The sequence below is a fragment of the Canis lupus genome, chromosome 1, assembly GCF_048164855.1.
Source record: "Canis lupus baileyi chromosome 1, mCanLup2.hap1, whole genome shotgun sequence".
Taxonomy (NCBI): domain Eukaryota; kingdom Metazoa; phylum Chordata; class Mammalia; order Carnivora; family Canidae; genus Canis; species Canis lupus.
The window spans coordinates 119719830-119741530 of NC_132838.1; the positions used below are offsets into that span (position 1 = coordinate 119719830).

General features: G+C 50.4%; 1 protein-coding gene across 4 annotated transcripts in view; it reads right to left on the bottom strand.

Moving 5' to 3' along the window:
* Positions 1–64: 64 nt before the first annotated feature.
* TDRD12 (tudor domain containing 12) overlaps positions 65–21701 on the bottom strand; it is a 70569-nt gene continuing 48932 nt past the window's right edge. For 3 of the 4 annotated variants that reach the window (XM_072782625.1, XM_072782619.1, XM_072782628.1), the window contains 12 exons: positions 21403–21623; positions 18902–19001; positions 12534–12721; positions 11542–11752; positions 9701–9793; positions 7621–7793; positions 4320–4423; positions 2869–2929; positions 2668–2781; positions 2431–2584; positions 2279–2345; positions 65–1917 (listed from right to left, as the gene is read on the bottom strand). In XM_072782625.1, the coding sequence (XP_072638726.1) occupies positions 1823–1917; positions 2279–2345; positions 2431–2584; positions 2668–2781; positions 2869–2929; positions 4320–4423; positions 7621–7793; positions 9701–9793; positions 11542–11752; positions 12534–12721; positions 18902–19001; positions 21403–21623 (1581 nt within the window). In that variant the 3' untranslated portion in view covers positions 65–1822. Of the gene's footprint in view, positions 1918–2278; positions 2346–2430; positions 2585–2667; positions 2782–2868; positions 2930–3836; positions 4096–4319; positions 4424–7620; positions 7794–9700; positions 9794–11541; positions 11753–12533; positions 12722–18901; positions 19002–21402; positions 21624–21701 lie in introns of those variants that run through there. The other variant, XM_072782629.1, reaches the window with a different exon arrangement.

Consider the following 21701-nt stretch of genomic DNA (forward strand, 5'->3'; position numbering starts at 1 on the left):
ATAAAATTCTATTTTGCATTTGGCACTCAGGGAAAATAGGGTCGATAAAATATGTGAAATGGCATTTCTGTGAAAACACTGAAATTTTATTGATATACCAGCAAGACATTCACACCACGATTGACTATGTGAGCAATTTTAGAAGCAGAGACACAAAAGTACTTTTACTTTGCATTTCAGAAATTTTCCCCAAACGTGAAATCAGTATTAACAGAACCAAAAAACCCTGTTAATTGCTTACATGTCACAAGTCAGTGTGTATGTCCCATAAATGCTATTCAGAACTACAAACGGTACATTTAAATCACTGAAAAAAAAGAAATCAAGATTTAAACACCTGGCCCTGCTCCGCCACTCCTGGCCCAGGAGAACCTGCGCCCCCGCCCACCCCGCCCCGATTTCTGCAGCTCTATTACTTGTTCTTATTATTTGCCATGTTTTACAAGAGAGTGAATATAAGCGGGCGTCGGCGGCAGGTGGCCAACAGCCACGGGCAACCGGTGGGGCTCGGCAGCCCGGCCGCAGCTAGGAGGCCTCCCCGAGTGGGAGCAGGAGCTCGGGGTACATAAGCCGACACCTGCTGGGGCCCCTGCAAGAGCTCCACAAGGTCCAAACCTTTGCCAGCGAAGACCGCGGCACCTCCTACCTCAAGAGCTGCCCGAGTTAGCAAGAGAGAGGCCGAGCACCCCCGTACTTCAGGCGCCCGCGACACCTGCCGAGCCCCCACGGGAGTCCCGGCTGCCTGGCGCGCCCTCCCACCCGTAGCCGTGGGCCGACCTCCCTCGCGGGGCCCCACCCGGCCACGTCCCCGGGCAGGGAGCAGGGCGAGGCCACGCAACAAGGTCCTATTTTACAGATGAGGAAACTGAGAGCCAGAGTGCGATCCCGACCTGCTCTGGGCACAGCCTGGGGACAGGTGACCTTTAGTGCAAGCGGCTTATCGGGACGTGTGACCTTTCTGATGGGTCGTAAGAATAAAGTCTTGCCAGTGGTCCCTGCGGTCCCTGCGGTCACCATTCCTTCCTGCGTCCAGGCAAAGCCGCGGGGCCCCTGCTGACGATGGGCGCAGGGTTGGTATCTCGCTCCTTTACAACGCCCCAGTCACTTGGCAAGTCGGGCTCGGGGGCTCCCGCAGTTAGGTGGTGACGGCTGCGGCCTCCCCCAAGGACTCGGACCCCACGGTAGCCCCCGGCCTGGCCCCCAGATGGCATCGGGCTGCTGCCAGCACCCTCCCACCTGCCCAGGTGTCCCGAGTCCCCTCCGGGGGCCCCACAGGTCCTTTTCCGTTTCCACTGAGCAGGAGCCTGGGCCCAGGGGCTGAGCAGGTGCGGGTGGTTCTGCAGAAGCGGGGGCCGCACCTCCACAAGCCCGGGCCAGGCTGGGGACCGCGGAGGTAACCCCACTTTCCCCCGTGCTCCGTCCGTGGGCAGCCGGCAGCCCCCCGAGAAGAGAGGCAGTGCTGCGTGAAGTCTGTGCCGGGACCCTCAACCATGCGCACACCCCGGTTTAGGGCAGGCCACCAACCAGGTCTGGGCGGGGGGCCAACCCACCTGTGCAGGGGCACGCGGTGCCCGCCCCTGCCCCAGGTGAGTGTGCTGGGACAGGCTCCGTGAGAGGCAGGCGGCCGTGGGGGCGGGGGGGGCGTGGGCCGAGTCCGAGCGGCCCCCCGCCCCTCCGCCTGCCTCTCACCAGGCCCACCCGGGGCCGCGGCGGGACACCGGTCAGCGTGGACCCTGGAGGCCAAGCCGCGTGTGCGTGGCCACGTTTCTAAGCTCCGAGCCACACGGCGTGCCCCGTGTCTGTGTGCCGCCGGGGCTCCCACTCATTCGCTGTCACTCCTGTCTTCCTCCGACGGCTCCTCCCCGCTCTCGGTCGCCTCTGCCACTTTGTAGGGCAGGTTTTTTTTAGAATTCGCAACTAGAAGAGTTGGGTATTAATGAAAAATCTGTTAATTACAGACTAGTTAGCAACCCCCCCCCGCCCCCGCCGTTATTCTGGCCAGTGCAGGAAAAGTCCGTTAGGGTGTAGAGCTCTACCCATCCTGATATTTTCATTATTTTAGGCAAGAAATGAGCAGGGAAAATCTGCCTGCTTAGAGAGAAGCTACTCTCCTGGGAAAAAGATCTGTCGAAGTGTCACAAGAAGGTACGCTTCTAATTACGAGTGGATACCTCCTCAACCCGGAGCAGGTGCCACCAGGGTCACACGAGGGCTTCCTGTTGACGCCCACCCCCAGGGCCACGGCCAGTGGCCAAACCTCCGCCAAGCCCCCACTTACCCTGGGGGAAGTGGCTGTCCTCTTCACATTCTTCCCAGTGATCGAAATCAAAAGCCACATTAGGATTCTGTTCAACGGAACGGGTGACGCTGAGTGACAGGCTAGGTCAGGCTCGCTGCGGCGCCGAGACCTGCCGGCTCCTCCCCACTCACCCTCTGTCTGAGGAGGCTGCACCACGACGCCCTCGTCTCCTTTGCAAGGGTGATCACAGGCTCCTCGTTCGTAACCGTGCACTCGCAGGCATCTTTCACTATGTTGGCCCGCAGCTCCAGGTCGGCCAAGTAGAATTTCTCTCCGGCCCAGGCACTAGGTGCACAGAAAGAAGGCCGCTCTCTTAGCGTGTTAGAAGCGACTCCGATCTAACTCTGGCGAGACACACATGAACCTACCTGAAAACGACTCTATCTCTGAAATATTTACATTTGTAATCTTTTACATTCCTTATTTTTATCTTCAGTATGACCACATCGTCTTTTTGGAACCACTTGATTTGTGGGTGGAAGCTAGGAGAGAAGACGGTGACTTACGTGGGCACCACTGTCCGTTCGCGGGGCGGGTGGGGAAGGGGCCCCGGCAGCAGGTGGACGTACCTTTTCGGAGGCTCTGTGGTTCTGCTACGGGAACAATCACTCGTGTTTTCAGGTAACGTTTCTGGGCAGAAAGTCAAATGTTCCAGTAAGTTATTCATCCGTAACCGTGCACTCTACGTACCTACGTGTACTCACTCTGTCCATGCGACTTTTAGCTGAGGAAGTACTGACAGCCTCAATTTCCAAGCGTCCACTCGCGAGGAATAATTAGCAAAAATTAAAAATGCACGACCCGAAACGGAGCAGCGTTACCACCAGCAGCCAAAGGCTTCTCTGCGGTGGCCCCCGGCCACCTTCGCCTGAGAGCAGCAGAGGCGCCTGCCAGAGGGGAAGTCATCTGGTCGCCACTGTACGCGAGGAACCAGTGCCGAACATGACACGTCCTAAAACAGCATCTGAACTCAGTCTAACACCCCTGAATCTTCCATCTGAAGACGTGAGCAACACTGTGGCCGCCTTAATCATAGTCAAAGACTGAAAGCAGCCTCCGTGTCTACCAACAGGTGGACGGATGTGCAACTTGTGGTGTATTTGTGTCACGAAACACCACTCAGCGGCAAGAAAGTCCCCACCGCTCCTTGCGATCATCTGCGTGAATTTCACGGAGAGATAACGCCAAGTGAGAGAAGCCACAAGAGGGTAGACTGTGTGCTTCTAATCAGCAAAACTGATGGTGATGGAGTCAGGACAGCGGTTCCTGGGACGGGTTTCAGGCGGGGAAGGTGCATGAAGGGGGTTCCTGGGGCTCTGGAAATGTTCGAGTGCATCAGTGGACACGTACACACGTGTCAACGGCTCTGATGAGCGTACGCTCAGGATGTGTGTACTTTTCTGGATGAGCATTATACCTCAATTAACAAAAAGGAAAAGTTTTTAAAAAATATATCAGAAACTGAAATGTCAAGAGTAGGAAGTTAGGTAAGACCAGTCTATGTCACCTTCTATAGACTTCATCCAGAAGTGGGAAGTGTCGATGCTGGAAAACTCCCGAGCTTTCATAATTTTAAGGGAGCCATGTTTGTTTTTTTTTTTAAAGATTTTATTTATTTATTCATGAGAGACACACAGAGAGAGAGAGAGAGAGGCAGAGGCACAGGCAGAGGGAGAAGCAGGCTCCATGCAGGGAGCCCGATGTGGGACTCGATCCCGGGTCTCCAGGATCACGCCCTGGGCCGAAGGCAGGCACTAAACTGCTGAGCCACCCAAGGATCCCGGGAGCCATGGTTTCTAAAGATTTTTTAAAAATTCATTTGAGAGAGAGTGAGCGAGTGTGTGTGTGTATGTGCACGAGCAGGGCAGGGGCAGAGGCAGAGGCAGGCTCCCCGCTGAGTGCGGAGCCCGACGTGGGGCTCCATCCCATGACCCCGGGATCGTGACCTGAGCCGAAGGCAGAGCGTAGCCCACTGAGCCCCCCAGGCGCCCCTCAGTGAGCCATGTATTAAATCACCAACCATGCTTTTGGATTTCTGGGTTTGCCTGGGCATCAGCACCTCCTTCTGAGTCGTCCTGCCGTGGGCTCTGCGGACGAGCAGCATCCTCTGCTGGAGAAGGCACGCTAGGTGGAAGAGGTGCAGGTTAGCTCCGAGTCGAAGACACCGCAAGCTCGGGCTCTCTACGGGGCCCTCCCAGCGCGAAGGGGGAGGCAGGCAGCAACTGACCACGAGGTGCCAACCACACGGCCAGACCTGCGTGGGGCCTGCGACTCCTTCACGGAGGACGGTCAGGGCCCCAGCTCCGCTCACTGCCGCGCCCCAGTGGCAAGCCCAGGGCCGATCACGGAAACACAGGGGGCACATACAGGCATGAACCCGTTTGCCAAAAAGGTTCCCTTTCAAACCATTTACCTTTGAGAATGACCAGCACTGCTCCCCTCTTCAAAATGGATAAAAGGGGAGGAAGTAAAAGCCACCTGTGCCCCCCTGCCCTAGCTCCCCAGCACCTCCTCCCCGAGACACCCCCTCCCCGGTTGGGTCCCATCTACAAACCTCTGCACAAGCAAGCATCACGCCAACTATGTAGAACTCATGTGCGCATCCCTTAAACACACGGACCCTACTCCACTCACTTCTCTGCCCCTTTGATCATAGTTAATAACTAGAGATAGGTCACGCCACATTAGTACAGAAAGGGCTGCCTCGTCCTTCAGAAAATTTTACGTTTTTTTTTTTTTTCTTTTGAGGAGGGAACCACTTTTACGTGGTTCAATGTTTTGAAATACAATGAAAAGGTCCTACACAGCGGAACATCTCCCTCTTGCCCGTTCCCCAGCTGCCCAGCTGCCTTCCTCGTGGGTGACAGCGTAATTCATACTTTCTGTGCAGCCTGTTAGAGAGAGTTCAAGCCTAAACGAGCAAGCCCATACACACACGTCCATGGTGAGCGGGGGTGCGTGTGCCTCCATGGGGACTGCTGGGTGACACATGGAGCCCGTGCGCAGCACCCCACAAGTGGCAAAGGCAGCACCTTGTGTTCCAACCACCCAGGCAGGGACCCCTCCCTGGGCCTCGTCCTCCCCACTTGCAGCACCAGACCCCCCGTCGCATGCTCTACTCCATCGCTCTCACTCCTTCACCAGACCCTCACCCGCTGGGGTTCCACCCGTCGTCGCACAGCCACCAAGCTGTGACTCTTCTCCACAACCGGCCGACTAGCCTTCCCCCGCTTTCCTGAGCCCCGGGCTTACGCTCCCCATAATCCTTAAACCCGACGTGTCCCAAACCAACTCAGTATCTCCTCCTCCCCAATGAGCACCCCGAAACTGTCCACCTGGCCAATACCCTCGCCGGCCCAGGGCTCAGAATTAGACAATCACACCCCTGATGCCTGTCAGTCACCAAGCCCCCTGGCTTCCAGATCTTTCACGTCCCCAGGGTCTGTCCTCCTTCCCAACCTGCTGTGAGGACGGCACCACTCTCCTCGTTCCGATCCGATCGCCACCACGGCTTCCCAATCCAGCTCCTGACACGGAGGCTCCCCGGGGCAGGCTCCACCCTCGTTCGCAGTCCTCTGCACGGCCACCTCGTGTGTGAGCCCACAGGTGTGCAGGACTCCCGCACACACAGAACCGAGGTGCCGAGGGCAGAACAGAGCCGGGGCTCAGGTGCAGCTGCTGGGTTTCACAGAGGTGACCGAGCCTCGTTTCCATCGAGTCCACTCAACTCTCAAGACATGTTTTTAAAAGAATATCTTACAAGCAAGTGTGGAGCGATTTTTGTTGCCTCCAAGCCTGTAGAACGGACAGGTCTCCTAATCCCACAGGCCCAAATGCATTAAGGTAAAAACTAACGACTTCAGACTGGAGTACTTCAACCTCTGCGTCGTGCTCTTTGAAAAACTCTCCCGCGCTCGTCTGTCGCCAGGGGCCCCGCGGCGGATGCCAGGGTCGCTGGCCGTGCTCGCCCGTCGGGCCTCCTCTCGGCTCCCTGCACCGGGAAGCCCTCCCCTGCCATCTGGGGGTCTGTCCCCAGGCCTCCTTCGCTGCTGCTCCTCCTCGGCCCCCTGCCTCTGCCGGGCTCAGCTCTCAGACTCTGGCACTCGCTCCTCTGGGCTCGCAGCCAGGCCCGGGCCTGCCCACGGGGCTCCGCGGAGCACAGGTCACCACCAACACTCGGACACCAGCTGCTTCGCGCCACCTCCAGGGGCCGCCCGGGCCGAGCCACCCTTGGCACAGCCTCGGCCCCACCCCACCTTCTCCACACCGAAGCCGAGCCCCTTTGGATGGGGTCGCTGCTCTGCTCCAAACCTTCTCATGGCTCTACCTCCTCGGAGCAGGGCCTGGTCCTCGCAAATGGCCAAGGGCCCAACAAGATCTGGCCCTGGGCTGCTCTCCCGCCCTTCTGCTCTAGTCACTGCACCTTCCCCCTGTTCCCAGGGTCGGGGCGACAGGCCCCCTGGGATGGCCGGGGTCTTGCCTCTCCCAGGGGCCCCTGACACCGCGGGTCTCTGTGCAGCTCTGTGACCCATTCTCAGCCCTTCCCCCCGTTCCCAGAGTCAGGGGCAACAGGCCCCCTGGGACGGCCGGGGTCTCACCTCTCCTGGGGCCCCTGACACTGTGAGCCTCTGGACGGCTCCGTGACCCATTCACAGACCTTCTTCCTATTCTCAGAGGAGAGGAGGAGGTGGAAGAGGAGGAGGAGGAGGTGGAGAAGGTGAGGAGGACGTGTAAGAGGTGGAGGAGAAGGTGGTGGTGGTGGTGGTGGTGGTGGTGGTGGAGGAGGAGGAGGAGGAGGAGGAGGAAAAAGTGGAGGAGGGACGTGTAAGAGGTGGAGGAGAAGGTGGATGACGTGAAGGAGAAGGAGGAGGAGGAGGAGGTAAAGGAGGAGGAGGAGGAAGAGGAGGAGGAGGAGGAAGAGGAGGAGGAGGAGGTGAAGGAGGAGGTGGAGGAGGAGGACACGATTGCGCCTCACACCCTCTCTGACCTGGGGTCTGGCTTCTGTGCTCAGAAAATCCACCTGACGACACTTACCGTGGGTGTGTGCTTTCCTGCATGTCAATAAACACTAACCAAACCTTACTCTGTGAGACATATGGGTGAAACAATACGCTGGGGATTTGTTTTATGATATTCCACCAAAAATAAAACTGCACATTGAGGTATGGATAAAGTGAGATTCCCCAAATCTGAGAAATTATTGGAGGTGAGTGATGGAAACATGGGGATTCAGAAACCTACCCAACTTTAAAAAAGGCCCCTATAAACTCCTGTTTCTAGTCCCACCAAACGGCACCTCCAAAGGGAAGATTAAAACTCACAGGGCCTGGCTCAGGCTTCCTTCACCAGCTGGCATTTTAGCTCCTTCGTATAATGTCTTCAGCTGTTCTGTATGCTCTGAGTTGTCAACGCCCATTCCCATCGACAAAATTTCAGCACGCACGTTATAATCAATGACAGATGTTTTCAAGTTTGAAAGTCTTGTAATGTGCACCTTGAATCAAAGAAAAAGTGTATTTGTGGGAACCGCTCTTTGAACTCTCAAATCAATGGAAAAGGCTCTTGCGCGACCCAGCGCTCTCACTGTGCCATGCTGGGCGAACGTGGGCTCCCTTCGCAGCTCCCAGGTGATTTCATAACTGAGCGTACACGTCAGGTTCTTCCAGAGCCCACTCCCACCCTGCAGAAGCATGATGGGGTCAGGGGCCGGGGAGCCCCTAGGATGCTGGGACCACACACAAAACTCTTAGATCTTCCTGAACAAGGAGGACCCTAAGGCTCAGAGGTGCCAGTGCCCAGAAAGGGCCTATGCCAGGGCCCTATAGCCTGTGTTCTGGACAGATTCCTCCACTGGTTTTCTTCTGCAACCCAAATACTCTCATCCATCTTAATTTATACAAAAGATAAGGTTCTGCAACATTGTGCTCCTCCCCTCCTGTCAATGGGAGGTGCAGACCCAGGACTGGGCGTCCCTTTCACGTTGGAGGAGGGGAGCCAGGCTGAGACCAGCTGGAGACCTTCCTAAGTGAACACTGGGAACAGGTTCCCACCTGTGCATGGCAGGAGAGCCTCTCTCCACTCAAACTGGGGGCCGAGAGGTGTGAGTGGAGAAGGAAGCAGGTGTGAGGGCTGCCCCCCCGCCCCCACGGTGCCGTGGACACCGCTATACAAGCTGTGGAAGCTGACGGGTGGATTTCTTTTTTGCTTCTTCATTTCCTTAGCTATAGTTTTAAAAATCTCTAAAAAGATTCCATTTTTTCCTCCCAATCGAGAACCAGAATATCGACTATTATGTAAACCAAGACCCCAAATCTTCATCTGACCTGCACCGGTAATCTTTACCTTCTGTGCTAAAAATCATTTTCTCCTCTGAACCCGTAATCTTACACCCAAACTCTTCCTTGTAGGTGTTAAGGCTTCTCCTGTCTCATAAAAATAACTTTCAGCAGAACAATTCTTATGAACTGAATTCTTGTGTTATAAACATACCAGTTAAGATTTAAGTCCAATGGAGCAAAACCTCAAATTGAAAAGCAGAGTTCTCGGGGTGCAGGCAGATAGAGGGGGCGATGCTGGCATGGGAGGGGACGCACAGAGGCCCCACGTACAGGTCCTGGTCTGACACTCAGTCCTGCTCACCCCTATGTCAGCTCCACAGGGTAGGAGTTTATGTTCACGGACAGAAGCCAAGTGTCCCGCACAGGACCCAGCACATAGAGTAGGTGCTCAATAAATATTTGGTGAAGGAATGAGATGGAAACTGCAAACATAATAAAACCTATCTCTGAAAACCCAAGGACTAGAATCCTCCACATGACCGATCCCATGTGGACACCTCCGTCCTGACATGGGGCTTCCCCATCGGTGTGGACAGTGTGACGTTGATTCACAGCGTACAACCAATGCTTGAAAAAACAATGGGATAGAATCATAACATCAGAGACTGTCACAAGGAGAGTTTCATAAGCTTGTCTCCCTGTGTGGGCGCGCTGAGTTGTAACATAAAGGATTCCCTTAAACAAAAAACCAAATTCATGACCCAAGTAACATGGGAAAAACCCCGGCTCTCCCTAAACAGAACCCCCAAAGCCTCCATTTATTTGAGACAAACCATTATTCAAGCAACAAATTAGAATACCAGGAATAATTTTAGGAGTCCATCCCAAAACAGACTTCTTTTAAGAAAACCATACACTGGGGGCACCTGGGTGGCTCTGTCAGTTAAGTGATGGCCTTTGGCTCAGGTCATGATCTCAGGGCCCCTTGGACTGAGCCTCAGGCTGGGCTCCCTGCTCAGTGGGGTGTCTGCTTCTCCCTCTGCTCCTTCCCCTGATCGTGCGTGCACGTGCACAGTCTCTAAGTAAATGAAATCTTAAAAAAAAAAGAAAACTGCATACTCACCATTGGATCGACCCACACTGTATTTCCCAAAGCCAGTATCACTTTGGCATCGTGCAATTTTCCAATAATTTTATGATGAATGTACCTGGTAACCTAGGAAAAGAACCACTTATGTAACTTCTCTGAAGCTTTAGGAAAATATCTTACTCGGTGTAGGCTGTATAGTTTCACAAAAAAACGTTTCCATTGAATTTCACCTGAGTCTCACCACCACCCTGTGAGGGAGGTGACAGAGGCCATCGTGTCCCTGTGCAGACAAGGATAGTAACAGGGGAACTTTTTTTTTTTTTTTTTTAATTTTTATTTATTTATGATAGTCACAGAGAGAGAAAGTGAGAGAGGCAGAGACATAGGCAGAGGGAGAAGCAGGCTCCATGCACCGGAAGCCCCACATGGGATTCGATCCCGGGTCTCCAGGATCGCGCCCTGGGCCAAAGGCAGGCGCCAAACCGCTGCGCCACCCAGGGATCCCAACAGGGGAACTTAATAAGGACAGAGCAAACAGCACCTGTGGACCCCCCAAAATGCAACCATGCGTCCTCGCCCCCCTCTGTGAACAGTCACCCAGTCTGTCTCTGGAAGCTCAGAGCCTGAAGCACCCCGGGAGCTGAGGGGCCCCGGGTCCGAGCACCCTGTCCCGAGCACGGGGCTGCTCTTCTCTCAGGACGCCCCTGGCAGGCACGGCGTGTCTCATTCTCACTCTGACCGAGACAGGAGGGAGCCGGCTCCCAAGATCAGACTCTTTTTTTTTTTTTTAAAGATTTTTTATTTATTAGAGACACACAGAAAGAGAAAGAGAGTGAGAGAGAGCAAGAGAGAGCGAGAGAGAGAGAGGGGCAGAGACACAGGCAGAGGGAGAAGCAGGCTCCACGCGGGGAGCCCGACGTGGGACTCGATCCCGGGTCTCCAGGATCACGCCCTGGGTGGAAGGCGGCGCTACACCGCTGAGCCCCCCGGGCTGCCCAAGATCAGACTCTTCCATCGCCCTTGAAGCTTGCACATTAATTTGAAAGACTACGCACAGAAGACCCTTCCGCGGCACGTGCCCACGGAGGACACCGAGCCAGCGCTGGCGGAAGGCGGGCGACGGCCACTCGGTAGGCAGTCTCTCGGTAGCCTGCACAGCGAGCTCGTGTGTTCGTCCGCTTCGTGAGAACACGCACCCGGTTATTTCCTGGACCACGTCTGACCTTGTTTATGATCCAAAGTGGTTTTACTTTGCGATGGTTTATTCCACGTCCCATTAGCCGGATGGTATGAAATTTAACCTTCCTTGAAGAGTCAGGAGCGTCGTCAGTAGGGACTCGGCTCCGTGATGGGCAGACGGCCGGCGGGGAGCGCCCCGGGGTGGCTGCACCGTGCACCACGCGCTCTCCTCCCTCCGCACCTGGCCTGCGTGGTGACACCCCAGGGCCTCAGCCTGGAGGCCCACAGGAGGTGTCCCTTGTCACTCCCTCTCCCGGCCCGGCCTCCCAACGCCAGGGGAGGCACCGGGCCTCACCAGGGAGTGTCCATCGCCCCTGCCTGCCTGTGACAGGGGCATCCACCTGGTGCTTACACTGCTGCTTCCCAGGCTCACGGCCACTTTATTTGGCCCTGATGCGTCCCTCACACCGATTCTGAGACTGTGAGCATGAATGGTGACGACGGCCGCCTGTACGAGGGTCTTTATTTTTTTATTTTTTATTTTTTTCCCCCAGAAAACTGAATTGTACCAGGGTCTTTAACTGTCCAGGAACAGGAGGCATTTCACCCAAACTCTAGACTCTACATTCAAATAAACCTCAATTCCGTGTATATCCTAAAAGGCAACAGGGCATAAAAAGCCAAAATAAACTTACCTTTGGATTCCACTCAACTTCGTTGTCGGCAGGCTTCACTCTGCAAACAATAAACTCCACCGCCTGGGGGGGCAGAGCGTGGAACTTCTCGGGGAGACGCAGCAGCTGGTCTCTGGTGATGAGTCCCGTCCGGCCTTCGTCTATGAACTTCACAAGGACACGGTCTGGACCCCAGGCGTCTTCCTTCTGGCTCATCTCCAGCACCTCAACCCTGGAGAACCACCGCGGCTTCAGTGTAACACAGAGACCCCAAAGGAAAACAATCTTTGCCTCAACCTACCCAGTAAATCCAAGAAGGCTCTAGCTGCAAGGTTTGATTCCATGAGAGAAATAAAAACCAGCTAGAGCGTCAACACCACTCAGAATGGCTTATTTAATTCAAGTGCACAGAAGTATAAAAAACACAGAGCACTTCTGAATAGAGTAAATCCCTTTACCAGACAATAATGATGAAAATCAACATGGTAAATAGTGAAGTTTCAAAGTTTCCCAGCCTAGGCTACCCCAAGAGAGCCAGGAGTGGCCTTCGAGGGTGTGAGCAGGCCCCTGGGGCACACGGCCCCGGTCGGAGCCCCGATCGATCGTGCCATTCACTGAGCTGACGCTGCACAGCCTACGTGATCTCACCAAGGCCCAGCCTGCTCACCTGTAAGAGGGGACCTGTTTTACGGGAATTACGTAGGGTTAAGTGAGGTGAAGGCGTGTATGGAGGTGGCACACACGGTGGTGGCCCCAGAACCGTTGGTGTGTAAATGTGACCCTGTCTTCTGTGCCCTGTGTGCAGATGCCCAGGATTGGACGAGTCAGGTGCAGAACTGCGCTGGGGGTTGAGGGGCGGGGGTGGACATGCCCCCCCTACCCTCCTGGGGGCAGCCAGGCTTCATACGTGCACACCGGGTCAGAGGGACACAGGGGGAAACAGGGATTCGATACCACTTAAAGTTGCCGCATGCTTCACAACTCTTAAGAGATGAAATACAGAGAACTTTTACCTGTGGAAAAGTGTTTTTTCTGCTAATCCATATAATCCAAATTTCTCCACCTTTTCAACACTTGTTTTATTGCTGTTACCCTTAAAATACTCATTCATTTCAGCATTAAGAGTTGAATAAAGATCCACTTGTTTATCAACTATACGACCAAAGTAATGCGTTGCATTCGAAATATAAAAGGGTATTATCTGAAAAATAATCGACAACCACATTCAGAAAACAAACTCAATCTAAACCAAAAAGGTCTCTGCAGAAATCCGCATCTGACCTAAGCGCCCAAAGCAGGGATGGAAACCTGAACGAGGAAACTGGCCAATAAACACAGCAAAAACCTTCCCATACTCACCACAGAGAACTGTGGTTTCCCTTTAAATCTAAGGGAAGACTTTTTGTTAATCTTGGCATTTTTAAATTTTTTACTTCTGAAGATTTTATTTGAGAGAGAAAGTGAGAGAGAGATCATGAGCAGGGGGAGAGGCTGGGCCCCTGCCGGGCCAGGGAGCCTGACACAGGGGTCATGACCTGAGCCCAAGGCAGATGCTTAACCGGCTGAGCCACCCGGGCCCCAATCTTAGCATTCTAAAGCTTCATTACAAGAGTTCCTTTGTTTATTCCCTAACTGCACTTTATAGAAATCGTTCTTAAATAGCATCCCTCTCTTGAGCTCTTTCTGATCTTTGTTCCTATAACAAGCAGTATTTTTTCAAGAGCCCACTAAGCAGGAGGCGCTAGGGATAGGAGATAGGCCACGTCCTACAGGGACTCCCACCCCCCACAATCCACACGCCGACAGATGGGCCACAGCTGGCGTGTGGTCAAGGAAGACAACTCTTGGGCAGCCCGGTGGCTCAGCAGTTTAGTGCCGCCTTCAGCTCAGGGCCTGATCCTGGAGCTGGAGACCCGGATCGAGTCCCATGTCGGGCAACCTGGATGGAGCCTGCTTCTCCCTCTGCCTCTCTCTTAGTGTCTCTCATGAATAAATAAAATCTTTTTTTTTTTTTTTTTTTAAAAAAGGAGGAAAACTCTTCACATGCAAGTGGTGTGCAAGGGGCAACGTCGGGTTGCATGTATCTTAGCAAGAGTATGGAGAAGGCACTCCAGACACGAATAAACAGCCTGCATGAAGGCATGAGGTGGTGAGCTACCCCAGCAGAGGCCAGGACAGAGGAGTCCCCTGCTGGGAGGACGGAGAGGACAGTGCTGCTTGGGAGGCAAGGAGGAAGGGGTGAGGTCACCCCTTGTGATCAATTTCACAGGACTGAAGCCCCTGGCTCTCCTTTGTGGTGTCCCCAAGCTCCCCTGCTTGCTGTTTTCCCCACTCTCACTGCCCACCGGCCCTACCCTGAACCACAAAAACTCGACGTTAACTCCTACTCTGGGGACTCACTGGTTCCTCTCCCAGGAACAGTCTTCTCCAGGCCTTCCCATGGCTGGATCCTTCTTATCATTTGGCCCTCAGTGCAGCTGACCCCTCAGAGAGCCCTACCCTGCCCATATTCCCAAAGGCCCTGCAGTTCCCCTTCTCCACAGCACACGTCACAATCTCTCCCATTCACTGGTCCTCTGCAGACCCTCCCCAGAGGAAGACAGGTAACATGTCTGTCACCTTTCTGCAGCACGGTGGAGGAAGCTGCCCGAACAAACCCTCAGTGCTTATCCACCATCTCAGGCAGGGAGTTCAACATCCCTTCCTACATGGCAGATGGTCTCTTCTGGGGAAGTCCTTGCTGCTATGGTTTAGAGGCCCAACAGTCCGACATTCTAGACATCAGCTCACTGCATGATGGCAGTCAGGGACCACATAGTGGCATGGAGGAGAGATACACCTGCTACAACGTTCTGAGGGACAAGCAGGGCATAATATATATGCCAATGACAAATAAATCTTTTTAAAAATGCACAAAAGGGCAGCCCCTGTGGCTCAGCGGTTTAGCGCTGCCTTCAGCCCAGGGCCTGATTCTGGAGACCTGGATTCGAGTTCCACATCAGGCTCCCTGCAGGGAGCCTGCTTCTCCCTCTGCCTGTGTCTCTGCCTCTCTCTCTCTCTCTCTCTCATGAGTAAATAAAATCTTAAAAACACATACACACACACACACAAAGAAAAATGGCAGGCTAAATATGTACTAGGATGCAAGTGGTGATTGTTTAAAGGTGATGGGAGTAAAGGGGAGAGTTTCTCCCCCCCCCCTTATTTCCCAATCAGAAGACTCTGTGCTAAGCCTCAGCACACACAGAGAACAAAATCCAGGCTCCAGCTGTGACAGTCTATGGCTGTCATCTCTGCATGGCATTAGCACATCTGGAGACACATGAAGTTGGCAGAACGGATGTGACAAAATGAAGCTTGTGGACTGGACTCTCCCTTGTAGAGAGGGTGACCAGCTGGTCCTGGTTTGTCTGGGGCTCTCCTGCTTTCAGCACTGGACATTCCATGTGATCAGAAAACCCCTGGTCCTGGGCACACCAGGAGGGTTCCTTTCCAGCCACCTCCCCTGCCCCCTGCCTCTTCGTGCAGAACCGCACATAAATAATTCACTTTGTTACAGTCACAGGATACAAGGTAAGGACACAAAAGTCAACTGCACTTCTGAACAATCAGAACATGAAGTTCAAAGAAAAATAAGATTAGCATCCAAAAGCAAGAAATGCTAGGAATAAAGTTAACACAATAAATATAAGATCATTCTACTGAAAAGTATACACATTGCTTAGAGAAATTAAAGATGGCCTAGATAAATGGAGTGACGGATATACCATGTTAATGGACAAGACCCAGTATTGTTAAATGTTGACTCTTCCCATATTAACCTATAGATTCAACACAGTGCCACCCAAAGTCTCATCAGGCTTCTAGGGTAGAAACTAGCAAGCTGATTCTAAAATTTTCTGTAGATATGCAAAGGAACAGTCAGAAGGATAAGAAGACTGGCAAATTGGAAGACTCCTCTACCAGTCTCCAGGATTACTTATAAAGCTACAGCATTCAAGCCAATGTGGTACTGCATAAGGGCAGACAAAGAGACCAAGGAACAGAAAGAAGAACTCAGAATTCACAGATACGATCTTTTAATTTATATCAAAGGTGCCAATGTAATTGAGGAGGAAAGGAAGGTCTTTAGAACAGAAGATGCGGGATCCCTGGGTGGCTCAGCGGTTGAGCATCTGCCTTCGGCCCAGGGCGTGATCCTGGAATCCCGGGATTGAGTCCCACATTGGGCTCCCTGCATGGAGCCTATTTCTCCCTTTGCCTGTGTCTCTGCCTCTCTCTCTCTCTCTCTCTCTCTGGGTCTCTCATGAATAAATAAAATATTAAAAAAAAAAACAGATGATGCTGGAGCAACCAGGAACCACCAATGCACACCAAACACCCTTTGTACACTTGCCTGTGAAGAGTTGTCCTCCTTTTTTTTTTTTTTTTTTAAGATTTTATTTATTCATGAGAGACACAGAGGCAGAGGGAGAAGCAGGCTCCATGCAGGGAGCCCAATGTGGGACTCGATCCCAGGTCCCCTTATCCACACTATATGCACGCAAATTAATTTGAGATAGATCACAGACCTAAATGTAAAACCTAAAATTCTAAAATAAAAATTCTAGAATAAAAAAAAAGAAAAGAATCTTTGCAACCTTAGGGTAGGCAAAGATTTCTTATGGCAAGAAAAGCACAAAACGTAAAATAAAAAAGTGTTAAAAGAAGACTTCATCAAAATTAAAAATCTCTGCTTTTCAACTGAGGAAAAATATTTGTAATATATCTGACAAAGCACATTCATAATCTACAAAGAATTCTTAAGACTCAACAAGACAACCCAAACTAAAAAATGGGCAAACACTGTGATACTAGCAAACACTAATTCATAAAGGAGATACACAGGGCCAGGTAAGTAGTGAGAAGAGGTCCAAGATTCTTTATCACCAGAGAAAGGCAAATAAACATTCATGCAAATGCAACAGAATGGCAAAAATTAAAAGACTGAGAACACTACGTATTGAGAATGTGGACCTATTGGAACTCTCAAATATGGTGCAATGAGAATGTAAAATGGTACACGTGGTTTGGCAGATCCTTACACGTGCGGGTGCACACACACAGGCCCATGCGCACACAGACACTATGACACTGCAGCAAGTCACCAGAGAGAAATGAAGGTGTAGGTCTAGAAAGACTTGTAACACATAAGTTCACAGCAGCCAGAAACTGCACACAAGCCAAACATCCATCAGCTTGTGGGCAAACAAAGGCACATCCATGTAATGCAATCCTGTTCAGCGATGAAATAGAACAACATAGGTGAATCTCATAAACCTTACACTAAAAACAACTATCAGACTCAAAGTCCAGACTGTAGGATTCCATCAATATGAAATCCCAGGAAAGTCAAAGCTCTAGTGGCAGAAAGCAGGTCCAGCAGCCACCAGGAATTGGGGTTGAGGCTCAGGACTGTCAGCATGGGGCCAGCAGAGGCCTTTTCGGGGCCATGAAAAGGTTGCTGTCTTCACTGTGGTAGTGGTCACGCAATTGTATGTGTTTCTCAAAACTCAACAACCTATACACTTCTAAACAGTGATTTTTATTGCATGTAAACTGTACCTCAATAGAGCCAATTAAAAGCAGGGGTCTGGTTGAACGGGTTCTAGAAAGGTGGCAGTGGTAAAGGGGCATATGTCCTGACTCTCTGAATCTCCACATAAAGAGAGCAATGAGATGGCAAAACCAAACACCAGGGATATACTTTGCAACAAAACTAATTAACAAATTACCCCCCCACCCCAGACACCAAAATAAAAGCTGACGAGGAAGATAAAAAGGAGAAAATCTAAGTGACCTTGGGTTTTATGATGACCTTGTGGATATGGAAACAACTAGAAAGTTGGGCTTCATTAAAATTGAAAGCTTGGGATCCCTGGGTAGCGCAGCAGTTTGGCGCCTGCCTTTGGCCCAGGGCGCGATCCTGGAGATGTGGGATCGAATCCCACGTCGGGCTCCTGGTGCATAGAGCCTGCTTCTCCCTCTGCCTGTGTCTCTGCCTCTCTCTCTCTCTCTCCCTCTCTCTCTCTGTGACTATCATAAATAATAAATAAAAATTAAAAAAAAATTGAAAGCTTGTGCTCTGCAGAAGACTATAAGGAGAATGAAAAGGTAAGCCACAACTGGGAGAAAATTTTTGAAAACCTGTTTCTGATAAAGGACTGGTATACAAAATCTACAAAGAACTCTTAAAACTCAACAAGAAGAAAACAGACAACCCAATGAAAAAAAATGGGCAAAAAATCCTGAACAGATAGCTCACCAAAGACGACGTACAGCTGATGAATAAACACATGAAAAGATGCTCAACACTATTGGGGAATTGCAAAATAAACAATGAGGTACCACTACACCATGTGTCTCTCATGAATCAATAAAATCTTTTAAAAAATGGGAAAAAAAAGAAAACAAAATATAAGAAAAGATACATACATGATAAATGATATGTACAAAAGAACAACATATATCAAAAAAATTAGGAATGAGGTGACAGAGCCAGGAAGAATGTTACAAATGAGCTGAAGAGATCTGCCTTAGAAGAAGGGAAGGTAAGAGCAGTCTTGAACTCAAGAAGTATTAGAAAGTATTCAAAAGAAAGTGACACACTCTTAACTCAGTAATTTTATCTACATTTCAGAATTATGGATGTTCTGAAAAGATGTGTATGCTATCACACTATTTTTTTAAAAGATTTTATTTATTTATTCATGAGAGACAGAGACAGAGGCAGAGACACAGGCAGAGGGAGAAGCAGGCTCCACATGGGGAGCCCGATGCAGGACTCGATCCCGGGTCCCCAGGATCATGTCCCGAGCTTAAGGCAGCCCTAAACCGCTGAGCCACCCAGGCTGCCCACATCACACTATTTTTAAGGAAACAACTTCCTGAAAATATAACTAAAATACCTCTTAACTGTTGAAGTGGTTTATCTATTTTCCTAATTTAACCTTGCTTTTCTCAATGAACTGCGGTCTTGAAATAAGGCACCTTTAAGGACCCATGCCTGTCGTCAGATTAATGGTGGTACATTAAGAGCGTCATAATGATTCTGCTGCTTCAGAATGAAGTATGTTCAGGGGCGCCTCGGTGCTCAGAGACCTGAGCTGCTGACTCTTGGTTTCGGCTCAGGTCATGATCTCGGGGTTCTGGGACTGAGCCCTGTGACAGGGTCCTTGCTCAGCAGGCGGTCTGCCTGAGGATTCTCTCTGCCTCTCCCTCTGCTCCTCCACCTCATGCTCATGTGCTCTTTCTCAAATAAATAAATCTTAAAAAAAGGAATGAAGTATGTTCATTAAGCTGATCATTAATCATTGAACAAAGGATCTTCAGCAGAACTTACTTTGATGTATCCAAACGTCGGTAGAGCTTGGTTGGATAATTTCCTTGGTGTGTCCATTTCTGGATTAACATGGTGTCGATTAGGACAGATCCTTTTGTCTCTGAAAAACAGTAACTGGATTTTAAAAACAAAAACCGAACAATAATTTTCCTTTCTTTTTATTGGAGTTCAATTTGCCAACATATAGCATAACACCCAATGCTCATCCCATCAAGTGCCCCCCTCAGTGCCTGTCACCCAGTCACCCCCAGCCCCCGCCCACCTGCGTTTCCACCACCCCTTTGAACAATAATTTTTAACATGAATTTCAAACCATTCTTCATGAAAATTAATCTATAATTGAAATCAGAGGCTTTTATTCTAATACTTTAAAGTTAAGTAGCCATATTAAATAATCCAGGCGACACAACATGCACATTAGTGAAAGAGGTCTTAAAATTTAATTAACACTGAACAAACTTAAAGAGTTCCTCCATTATTTCTCTAGACATTGTCATTGAACAAAATGTACTTCCAAAATACTCTGAATTAGAAATGACCACAACCCAAAACAAAGACTGATAATTAACTGCTAAACCAGAAGTCATTCTGTAATCTGAGCTGAGAAACCGTTAAAGCTTCAGTTTCAAAATTCCATATTCTGTTTAAAGGCATATGGAAATCTCCACTAATAATCTATTTCAGGTACCGTAATTCAAAGAAATAACCGTAAACAGTTATGTTAAAAGTAAACTCGATCCAACAGGTACCTATCAGACATCTACGACCCAGTCCCAGTGAGCGCTGATCAAGTACTGACAGCATGTCTGGATCAATGAGAAGCGCCCCCCCCCCCCCCATGACTGCTGAGATTCTCATGCTCTCTAAGCTGATATACAGCATCCCTGCACGTGGTATCAGAAGTCAGGCAATGTTTCTGAAGAAACTGATAAGCCTATTCCAAAATATATGGGGAGATGCAGTTGACTTAAAATAGCCAAAACAACCCTGATGAAGACTAGCTGGAGAACGTGCATACCAGGTTCCAGGACTCACTCAAATACAGGCTACAGTCAGAAAATGTGGTACCAGTGTAAGGACACAGACACTGAAACAACACAGAGAGTCTACAAGTGGACCACATACACTACCATCTGGTTTATGTCAAAGGCACCAGTTCAGTGAGAACACAGTGATGTTTTAAGTAAAGGATACTGGAGCAAGCGATTATCACACAGGAAAAAAAATCCTTGCCCCATATCTCACTCTATACACAAACATTAACTCCCCCTAGATTACACACCTACATGTCTGTAAAGCTTCTAGAATACAGAAGAATGTCCCCATGACCTAGAGATCAGCAAATATTTCTTTTTTTAAAAAAATATTTTATTTATTTATTCATGAGACACACAGAAAGAGAGAGAGAGGCAGAGACACAGGCAGAGGGAGGGGCAGGCTCCATGCAGGGAGCCTGACATGGGACTTGATACCGGGTCTCCAGGATCATGCCCTGGGCTGAAGGCAGGTGCTCAACCGTTGAGCCACCCGGGCGTCCCTCAGCAAATATTTCTTACATAAGGGCACGAAACAACTGCAACCATGAAATATTTCATCAAAATTAAAAAGCTCCACTGATCAAAGATTCCTACAAGAGCCAAAAGGCAAGCCATGGACTGGGAAGAGATCTTCTCAAGGTACACATCTGACAAAGCAGTAATATCTCGAATGAATAAAGTATTCCTCCAAACCACTAAGAAAAAGAGTTAACACCCAATATAAAAAATGGGCAAAAGCACTGAACAGGCACTTCACCAGAAGAGGATGGTCCAATGTCCCTCAAGCACGTCACAAGACACTCATCATTAATTGCTAGGGAAACACCTATGGAGGCCACGGTGTGCCACCGCACCCTCACGAACACTGTGTGGGGGTGAGGGTATGGAGCCACTCAGCGCTCTCGTATGCTGCTGATGGGAGAGGCAGTCACACACCTTCGAAAGGTCAAATGTATGTGTACCCCACGACCCAGCAATCTCACTCTGAAGTCTATACCCCAAGGAAACTGGGTGCATATTTCCACAAAAAAACACATGCAAGAGTGTTCACAACAGCTTCATAGACAATAGTCAAAAGCTGGAAATAGTTGGCAGGTTCATCAATAGGAAAACAGATATATACACTGTGATATACTTATGCAACAGAATGCTGAGCACTAAATTAATAAAGAAATCCACCGGATACAAGCACGAACACAGATGAATGGGAGATGAAAGTCCCGTACAATTCCATTTACATAAAACTGGAAAACAAGCCAAATTAATCAGTGTTGACAGATATTGGGGGGTGGCCTCTTCTAAGGGGAGGGAAGATTGTGAAGGAGCATGGGGGCAGCCCCAGGTGTCCCCCAGAGGTGGGCGGTGCTTTACATCACGCATATATACGTGAAGGTCATCCAGCAGTAAACCTATCACTCTGCGCTTTGCCGTACATTTCAATTTTTTATTTAAAAAATGGCTTACTTGCAAAAACCAAACGCCTTAAGATACAAACAAAGAGGCCTCCTGGCTTTTTTATCTTCTTTGGCTTCCAGAACCCCTGCGGTAAACTCATAGAGCTCCGAGGGAATCTTGGCATCTGCTCGCTCCAGGTAGCGCAGGACACCAATCGTGTGGCACGCGTTTCTCTCCGTCAGCAGCAAGACAGATTTGGTTTTCTTATCTCCCTGCTCTGCGGGAGAACCCTTAAAATTGAGGGGGGGTGAACAAAGCAAAGAGGTCATCCATCCCGTCTAAGTGATAAAACTCTGTGGACTCTGAAG